Raw genomic sequence first — 10,316 nt, 5'->3', positions numbered from 1 at the left:
GCTTGAGGCCAGTTGGACTTCTTTAGGGCTGGGTGATTTGCAGTTGCTGAATGTAGCGCCCTACAGGGGACATAGAAGGAGAGAAGATCTGTGCAACTTGAACCTGTAAGGGGCTGTGGTGCAGTGGCAGCTGCTACACATCTGAATAGAAACAGTAATAGTAGCCTTGATGGGCCAGTGGTCTGATTCAGGATAAGACAGATCCACGCGTTCATATGTATGTATTCAACATTCAGGTAGAGATCACTGAAAAAGAAATCTCTATATTACTGTCTCTTGCACATGGATGGACTCACTCAGCCCTGTTCTTTGTAAGACAGAGGCAGCTAAGGGGATGGTCTGGAGCAGCAATGGCTTCTGCTTATTGTTGGATTGGAGGAAGTGAGTGAGTGAATAAGGTGTCCTTAATTTGGTTGGCAGTTCTGTCTTTGGAAGTTACTGGAAGTTTGAGGGTGGTGCTTGGAGTTTGAGAAGCAGGGGAGCTCAATAGGGATGTGATACCATGCAGTCTATCCTCAAAGGTGGTTATTTTCTCCACAGGAACCGATCTATCATCTGAAAATCAGTTGTAATTCTGTGAGAACTCCAGACCCCTCCTGGAGTTGGTAATCCTAGTCATTTACTGCTTGTAGGCAAGTTATAACTTTTAGGATCTTAAGATAACTGTGAATGAAAACTGGGTGTGAGAAAATAGAAACATTTAGAGGAAGTGTCTGTTACTTCTTGGTACCTCTTGCAGTCTTCATTGTTTTGAAAGGGGGTAGAACACACAGCATCTAGGTGTCAGCTTTACAGCGAGGTGGCCATTTGAATAATTCTAGTTTCCCCTAACAAGTTTAAAGAAAAATTGACTAGGTATTATGATCACCTTTTCTTCTTCTAGCCCACTAAGTGATAAACAGAATGAGATTTATTTAAGCCGTAAGAAAATGAAATGAAGTGGGGAAGATACAGACATGAACACATAAATGTAAAATGCCATTGGTTTTGATTTCATTTGGGCTTTATGGATATGGGCATTATGGATATGGGCATTGTGGAGATGAAGGCTTTACAGACATTGGAGGTTATATGAAAATAGAAAATTGATTGTATATCAACTACTAAGACAACTTCATCACCATTAGATAATGCCCACCATTAGATGGTGTATCTGTTTTGTAGGAGGCTTTTATGTATTAGGGGTTTTATGGGGTTTTATGTGTTGTTACCTGCCACAAGCCTGAGGGGAGTGGCAGGCTATACATCAAAATAATAATAACAATAATCATCATCATCATCAACAGGTCAGGGAGGAATTTCACTTTGTGAAAGGGACTGTGAAGCCACTAATGTAGAAAATCCTTGGTTTGTCCTGCTCTGCAAAGGCCGTTTCTGTGTAAAATAGCCATCTCAAAAGGTATAACGTTTCCATAGAGGGAGCTTGTTTTAGGTGATTAAACTATTTCCCAGACCATGTTGATACTTAATCATGTTGTATTAAGGGGCAGTCCTAACTGAAGCCATAGTTAATAATAAATCACACTTGAATATGTGCTTTCTTCAGCCTGCTCTTGGATTACGTTGTTACAACTGCAGTGCTCAGGAGTCCCAACTCTGTAAAGCTCTGAGATGAATTCTGTTAATTTCCAACCATCAGGATTGCTTCCAAATCTTTTCTACTGCAACTGTGTTTTCTGGCAGGCAAGTTGGCTGCAACATAGTTTGATGTTTGCATCTTAAAGATCACCTTTGAATTATAATGCACACACTATATTATTATCGTCTGAATAATTTTGTTGTAATCTACTGAATCCCTTTGGGCTAGTCACCAGGCAATGCTCAGACACACATGGAGCAATTTCTTTCCCTTCAAAACACACAGCGAAAATTGCCAGAAAACTGTGCTGACTACCATCATTATAAATTATCCTAATACAAGTCCATTGAATAGGTGAATGAATTTCCGGTCTCCACTGGATCATATATAATGGCAACTTTTACATGAAATAATATTAGCATAATAGCTTATCTAGTGTAGCAAAACTCTTTTGTCCCATATATTACAGTCATGTCTCTGTTAGTAGCATGGAAAGAAAGCTTCCCACTGTGTACCTGGTTTCCCCCCCCTTCCCCCTTAAATCTGTCAATTCAGAACTAATCCATCTGGAACAATGGTTAGTATGCTTTCAAACTAAGCGGTTGTATACTTTGAGTTTGTGAATCACATTTGTTAAGAAAGGAAGGAGCTCTCTGTGTTCATGACAGTGAATTCTTAGCCAAACACAGCTATTCCCTCATACAAACATTTATATCTGTTGTTCGGTTTGTTGACCATACCTTTGCCACAAGTCACTAGCAGAGCCATCAAAAGCAGAATTACAGTTTTTTAGCTCCACTGAATCAATGGACTTGGAATGATGCAACTCTGTTTAGGGCTGCCCTGTGCTCTCCTGGCTATCTGGTTCTCTTGTAGGATAGAGAGGGTATTCAATAAGCATTCGTAGATTCTAAAATCATTTTAAAATCTGGACTTTGGAATCAGACCCATTTGATTTTCTTAACTAAAATGCTAGTTTTTATTTAAAAATGACATGTGAAAACAAAATATTTGACACCATTCAGAACAGGCAGCGGGACTATCCAGTCTGCCCTACCTTCTCTTGGGCTCCCTGGTCATGTTGTGAACCAATTTGCATCGCCCTTCTGTGCTACTGCTTAGGGCTGGAGCCAGTTTGCTACTGGGGTGTTGCCCAGAAGCCTTTCACTTTCTTTTGAAATACTTGTTCTATGAGTTCATATGTGCTCTTCAAAGCTGCTGGGAACACAGATCCTGCTCATAGAAATGCACAATTAGATGAGAGCAAGCTTGGTGTAGTGGTTAGAGTGTCTGACTATGATCTGGAAGACCCAGGTTCAAATCCCCACTCTGCCCTGAAAGCTCACTGGGTGATCCTGGTCCAATCACATCCTTTCAGCATAACCTACCTCTCAGATCTTGAATGGAGGTGGTGAAAATGGTGATGTAAGCTGGCTGGGGCACAAAACCCATGTGTGAATAAGTAAAGTGTGCCTCTCCTTGGTGGGTAGAATGACGTTTGAATCGAGTGGCACCTGGATGTAAGTTTTAATGTGCATGTGCACTTTACTCAGACACAATGAAATGCGAATGACAAGTCCGCAGATAGATGCAGAGGTGAGCCATATATTAGTACACAGCACCATGAAGATGTTTAACAGTGTCAAGGGCCTTACAAGAATAACAAGCTAAATATGTAAGGCAATCATTTGTTTGCATTCAACTCTTGGGGAGTCTGGGGGCAACTCTGTGTGCGTATGAAAACTTACACCTTGAATAAAATTTTGTTGATCTTCAAGGTGCCACTGGACTCAAACCTTGTTCTGCTGCTTGAAAACAATGAAAACAACAAGAAGAAAAAAATGATTGCCAATTATTGCCAACAGAAACCCACAAATAGCCAAGAGTCAGAGGCTACTGAGGAGTGTAAATAAAAAGAGCTGTTATGGATACCAAAATGTCAATAAAGTAGACACTTGACAATGGTGTCTGGGGAGGATGTGTCTCAGTCTGCATGCAACAGCCCCCAAGCCCCTGTCTTTGGTAGCTAGTCTCCTGGCTTCTGAAGACAGAGGGAATCCTGACCAAGGCTTCAACAGATATCTCAAAACTTGAGCCAGCCCTTTGAGAGTCGCTGATTCAAAGCCATGTCTGTGAGCCAAATGTTCAATAACTTCCCTGTAAAGCATTATGCTTGGAGCTGATGTGAAGTGATATGAAAGTTCAATCTGTGATGGTATGAATGTGTTAGATTATCCAGACATTTGAGCTATCAATAGATATTGCTGTCAGTAGACCCTTATGTGCTTGTGAATTTTCATTTGCCATAGCTTGCTTGGAGTCCATTGAGTGTATGGATATAAATAAAATACAAATAAATAAAATAAATAAATATATTATTTTCCAATATTATCAGTTCCAGAGCTCGTTCTCCTTGTCGCTAGAATGGCAGGAATACTTGTGTCAGAATCCTGCAGCTTCTACCATGATTGATGTTCAGTTTGCCCATCTTAGCAAACATGTAACCATTTCCCCTATAACCTCTTTCCCAGCTTTTGCTAGCTTCTAGAACAGGGGTAGTCAAACTGGCAGGGGCTCATGGGAATTGTAGCCCATGGACATCTGGAGGGCCGCAGTTTGACTACCCCTGTTCCAGAAGTTAGGCGCTGTTGCAGCTGCAAGGTCATGCAGTGGATAGTTTTATCAACATTCCTCGTTGGCAGGTTTCCCGGACTCTGTACCTGGTAGTTTCATGTTATGTTTTAGCTGGATAACTTTGTTACCAATTGCTATTGAGGGTGGGGTCATGGGGTCTTATAATTTACTGCTTGGCCTGGCAAAGCCAGACCTGCCTCTGAGTTTCAGTGTGATACAGCTTGAATAAAGAATCTATCTTTTAACGAGGATTTCTTGCTTACGAGTCTGGGATCCTGACAACTTGTAGCTAGATCAGGCCTTTGGGTGTTTTTAGCATGACAATAAGAAGGGTGAATATATTCCTGAGAAGGATAAAGTCCGAACTCAGATTTCAATGTCAATTTGCTAATTTTCCTCTTCTGTCTAGGCGACTGAAGAATATTCTTCTGCATCTGTGCATCCACTGGACACTTCATTTCTCGCCACAGTCTCTCAATATGCATGTCAGAGGAGGACAACTTTAAATAATTACAACAAAAAATTCACGGTAATGTCTGTAACTTTATTCCAAATTTGGATTATTGTAATAAACTGCAGGTGCTTTTAGATACAAAGTATTGATTTTAAATATTGTTTGGAAAGTTTTTGGGATATGGTGACATCTGATGAGGAGAATACATGCTATGCATGTTTACACAAAAGTAAGTCCCATGGAGTTCAGTGCATAGGATCTTGGAACAATTCTACTTAACACAATTTGCCCTATTGAGCTCTGTTCCTAAACATGTAAACTCCCAGCCTTAGAAGCAAAAAATCAGTGTTCTGTTGTATGCTGATGACAAAGTCATTATTTGCTGATGACAAAGTACACCAGGACTGTTTCTATACTAGCAATATCATTTGGATTTTCATTTTTAAAGGGTTGACTTTTGCATCTCTTTCCACACTAAAATTTGCTTCTTCAGGTGTATTCCTGAATTGCCCCCTCACTAGCCCTGCAGCAAAAGAATCCCCAGAAACCTAATTTCATCTTTTTAAGCAGGGTCTAATGGGATCTAATGTGAGGCTGCTGTAGAAATGCATGTAATCGGTTTCTTCCCCACATCCACCATTTGGAGTTGTTTGGACACACAACTTTTCTGGTTGCTAGAAACTCAGACATGTTTTCTTGTGCTACTACTTACCAGTCCTCCCTTGGAAGTTACAATGTGGAGTATTAAACGCAGTGCTCAAGCTGTTAAGCCAGCTTTTCTCAACCTTTTTACCATTGAGAAACTGCTGAAACAGCCTTCAGGCTTTGAAAAATCCCGGAAGTGATGTCAGTAGGCCACACTATCCTGCCACAACTCCAGAGGTCACATGTGACAATACCCAGACACTCCCACCAGATGTGACATCAGCAGGCCACTCCTACATCACAGGAAGTGACAGCACAGAAATATTTTCAGATGATTTGTGAACAGAACCATACCTATACTTGGGCTGTCTTCCAGTTTGTTCTTCTCCAAAGGGAGCCTGCAGAAACTGGGCTGGGCCAGACCTATGCCCTTCCATTGCCTCCACGTCCCTATGGGGTCAGGTAAGGTGCTGGTATAAGTTGACCAGATTGTCCCACTTTTGGAGGGACATCTGGGGGCACCTGGCAAACTGTACTTATGTTGAAATTAAAATATATATATTACAATACTATTTTTGCACTCTATGCATTCTATGAAACTTTTTGCTCCATGTAGACCAAATTTTTAATCAAGAACCCCCCCTCCTCCCCGGTCAATGGTGTCCCGCTTTACCAATGTTGAAATCGGGTCATACTATTCTAGTAGCTTTGCCTGGTGAAGATGGGAAAATGCCTGGCATGCTACTTTTGTGACCAGAGCCTCCATTGCAAGGGATGCATCAATGATCACCCCATGTTCCTGATGAATTTCCTGGTTGTTGTGCAATGGTCATATTTATTATGGAAAAATATACAAATTCCTTGTAAAAGTCATTTTAAAATGTCACTTTGGGTCCTTATTGTGGAGGAGAGAGAGCAAGAGAAAGAGAAGCAATGATGGAAATCAGAAGCAAGAAGCAGAAGGCTTTTCTAACCTCCAAAATGGGGAGGGTTGCAAACCCAGAGTTAAAAATTCCTGGAGATCTTGGGTGGAGTCTGAAGGCCAAAAGCTGAAGAGGGGGAGGAGCCCAGCAGGTATTGGATTCCATTCAGCCTACCTTCTGAAGCTGTCATTTTCTTCCAGAATCCAAGCAGGGTTGGCCCTGGTCAGCACTGGGATGGAGGACCACCAAGGAAGTCCAGAGTCACTATACTCAGAGGCAGGCAATGGCAAATCACCTTATAACATCTGTCACTAGGAAAATACAACCACAGCAGTGGGAGTCAGACTGTTGGTCCTCTAATGCCCCAAAATGCCTCACTGCTTCATCACTGCCCTGTGGGGGGTATACTGCCCACTCTGGGAAGAAAGAAATAATATAATAAAGATAAGGAGTACAGAAAGGATTGTACAAAATTATTTATATAATTATTCAGTTTACTTTCCATGATCCAGTATATTAAAACAACGTTCTTTCCAACATCCTCCTCATCATCTTTACAATGATCCTTGCTTCAATTATGATAAACAATCTATTTGGCTTGTATCCAGTTCCAGAATTCCAAGCCACAGCCAATATTATAGAGTACATTCAATAAAAAAGACCAGGTTATATTATCAAACACTTTTTATAAATCTAAAAATAGATATGCTGCCTTATTTTTTTCTTATTCAGAAGTTCAATTGCATCTATTATGAACTGACTATTGTATAACATATATATCTTTGGTACAAAGCCTGTTTTGTTAGTATGTATGGAAAGGTCTGGTATATATTTTCTTAATCTTTCTACCATTATTGCCTTGAGCCAGCCTTGCTGGGAGGGTGGTGTAGAAATCAAACAAATAAATAAATAAATATATTTTTACAATCTACATTTAATAAAGACATTGGTCTGTATGATTGTGACAACGTCCAGTGCTTTCTTTAGGTATGAACATTAATATATAGCACTTGCCAGGTCAGAGGTATTATCTTTCCTTCTTTATCTCATTCATTAGTTCTGTAGTGGAATCACTAATACTTCTTAGAAATGTTTATAATGCATCACTATTGGCCCATCCAGATCTGGTGCTTCATCCTTTCTGGTATTTTTTATTGCCTGAAAAATTTCTTGGATTGTTATTATTTGATTAAAATTTTTTCTATGTTCTGCTATAAACCTAAAATTCAGAATATCTTTTAAATCTTCTCTTATTCAGCTTTCTAAAACTAACCTTTCTGTAAAGTCCTGAAAGAACATTGTTTGTGTATTTCTTTTTCTACATATGTAATTTAATCTCCTTTTTTTAGTGATGTTATTACTCTGTTCGTTCTCCTTCTCTGCTTTGTCTAAATTCAATGTTAAACTTTTTGATATCAAGCACATATCAGTTCTTGAATATGTTTGATGTCTGTCTGGAAAAGAAGTAAAATCTTGATCTTTTGGCTGTCTAATTCTCCAAACATTACCTAATTTCAAAATTTCCATATATTGCGCAGTAGGGCCTGCTCTTGATATGAAGAACAAGGAGTTATACTAACCATGAAGCTATTCAGAAAAGGTTTTAAAATGTAGATATTTCTTGCCACTTCTATAACTCAGGCTGGTGCTAAGGTGTAATTCATAGGCTTGGAAAAAATGTTCCAAAAGATACTTTTTTTTGCACAAATATGGATCAGAAATGAAGCATCAGTATAATTTACTCATACAAGCTGTGGGCAACCAACCATTAAATGACACATTGTCTCTGGCTGAATGCCATGTTGCTTGCAAATTAGGTCCAAACCATCTTGAATTATGTGTTGGTGAAGGCATCTTGTTATAACCACTTTATTTTAAGATGTAAATATATTGCCTTTCCCCTTCTCTCTTTGTAGCTTGGTGATAGCTTTTCTTGGCGTTACTATTTTTAGCTTTTTATGTTAGAGCTGCAGTCTGCGTTAGGCTTTGCACTCTTTGATAAATACAGGGATTTTTCACTTAGAGGTGACCCGTGGGAATCTGAAACCTCACTTTCCCCCCAGTTTTCTCTCTTAAAAGAGTAGCTGTTTTATAAAGGCAATTAAATGTGACATTTTCCATGCTGTCAAGTGAAGCAAGAAAACAGGTGTTTTGTTAACATGGCAGTTTCTCGAGCATAATGAAGCTTAAATAGCCTTTCTCTCTTAGTTGTTGCTGAATACTTTTAGGTGATTAAAATTTGTGTTATTTTGCATTCAGTATAGTAACTAACATATGCTTTAAAGCTGATATTTGGATTTAATAGCAATAATGTATATATATACATAAAACAATAATGTGCCTATATATACATAAAATTTAAGATTTACCGTATTTGCCGGCGTATAAGACGACTGGGCGTATAAAACGACCCCCTAACATTTCCACTCAAAATAGAGTTTGTTACATTACATTACGGTACTATGGGCCACTATGGGCAGCTATGTCTATCCTAACTGAAGTGCACCCGGCGTATAGGACGACCCCCCCGACTTGGAGGCATGTTTTTCAGGGGGGGGGAAGTAATCTTATACGCCAGCAAATACTGTAATTGTTTTGACCTGTGTCTACAATAGCATAGATTCCAGATTTATTTGTACACTGTTTGATATCAGTTTATATAATCTGTGCCATATCATGCTATGGCAATACCATATTGGTTTATTTCAGATACAATACAAGGTTGTGGCTTATTTTAATTGTGGTTAGCAATTCAGGGTCTGGCTCACAGATGGCCATTATCTTATCTCTGATTTATCTTGACTAATCCTTCTTACAGGTAGTGGCTGCTATCCTAGCCTGCATTGTAACACAGGGCAATGCTTCACAGTAATTTATCATTGGCTAGTGGCACTGCAGGGGCAGGGAAACAAAACTCTCTTGATCCAAGCATCTTGATATCCAACAGGTGGGATTTCCCAATTAGCAACCTTCTACATTCTGCTGCTAGAGGTTACCTTGAAGCTGGGAGCAGCAAGACAAATCTGGGAACCATGTGTTTCCCATACCCTACCACTGGTGGCATGTAGTGTTGAAACTTAGTCTCCCAGAATTTCAACTCTTCTCCAAGTTAGAGATAATTTACCCTGTAGGAAAATGGCAGCATTGGAAGGTAGCTTTTATGGAATCCCATCTCTGCAAGGGTTCCTCTACTTTCTTCAAAGGCTGACAATCCAGAATGGGCAACGGAGTGGTGTGTATCTCCCTGAGAATGGGGAGGTTAGGGGAGAGGAGGGGCTTCAATCTGGTCTAATGCCATGGAGTCTGCCTTCCAAAACAGTTTTAGTCTCAGGAGATAGAATCATAGAATTGGAAGGGACCATGCAAGCCATCTAGTCAACGCAGGATCAGCTACCATCTGGTGGTTGGCAACCCTGTTTGCTGTTAATGAGTAGAACTGAATTAAGAAGATAGCCATTGTTAAGATAATTAAACCTCAGTTTCATGTGATGTCTGAACAGACGCATTATGACTTTGGGGTTAGCCCTGTATCTGGACTACTATTAATCCAGGGTGGTCATGTGTAACATAATTTTACTTGAAAAAGCACTTCTAACATTTTGTTTTTGTATGTAAAAGAACCATATCCTGCCATTCATTATACAAAAGGATATATGTGGGAGTACATTTATAAAATAGATAAAATCAATCAATGAGTTCCACTTCAAGAAATTATAATGAACAGCCTACAAACCAAATAAACTGATGGACATTTATAATCTAAAATCCCTCTAAAACAGTCTTCCTACTAGAAAGACAGCACTGAAGGGACAAGGCAAAACTCCCTCCTCAGTATATATATTCCATGACCATGGGGCTACCTTCTGTGTTATCTATGGCAGGACCCTGTTCTATAGAGTGGCATACTGTCCCCAACAACCAGTGGCACTCCTCAGTAGTTTAGTCTTATACCAAAGCAAGACACTGTTAAAGTCTACCAAGGCCCAGAAGGGCCAGACTCCATCTTCTCCCCAGCTTGCTCTTAGCCACAGGTTCAGCATGAAAGCTGCAGCTTGAGCCATGTCTTGCCTTACACTCCTCC

General features: G+C 39.8%; 1 protein-coding gene across 1 annotated transcript in view; it reads left to right on the top strand.

The window, feature by feature from the left end:
- Positions 1-3,148: 3,148 nt before the first annotated feature.
- The window catches only part of DNTT (DNA nucleotidylexotransferase), a 106,686-nt gene continuing 99,518 nt past the window's right edge, over positions 3,149-10,316 (top strand). Inside the window, exons 1-3 of the mRNA XM_077350952.1 lie at positions 3,149-3,175; positions 3,975-4,079; positions 4,623-4,742. Of these exons, the coding sequence (XP_077207067.1) occupies positions 3,149-3,175; positions 3,975-4,079; positions 4,623-4,742 (252 nt within the window). The remainder of the gene's footprint in view (positions 3,176-3,974; positions 4,080-4,622; positions 4,743-10,316) is intronic.

This window comes from Paroedura picta, chromosome 8, assembly GCF_049243985.1.
Source record: "Paroedura picta isolate Pp20150507F chromosome 8, Ppicta_v3.0, whole genome shotgun sequence".
Lineage (NCBI taxonomy): Eukaryota > Metazoa > Chordata > Lepidosauria > Squamata > Gekkonidae > Paroedura > Paroedura picta.
Note: the sequence above shows the minus strand (reverse complement) of the source record. Positions and strands in the feature narration are given on the sequence as shown.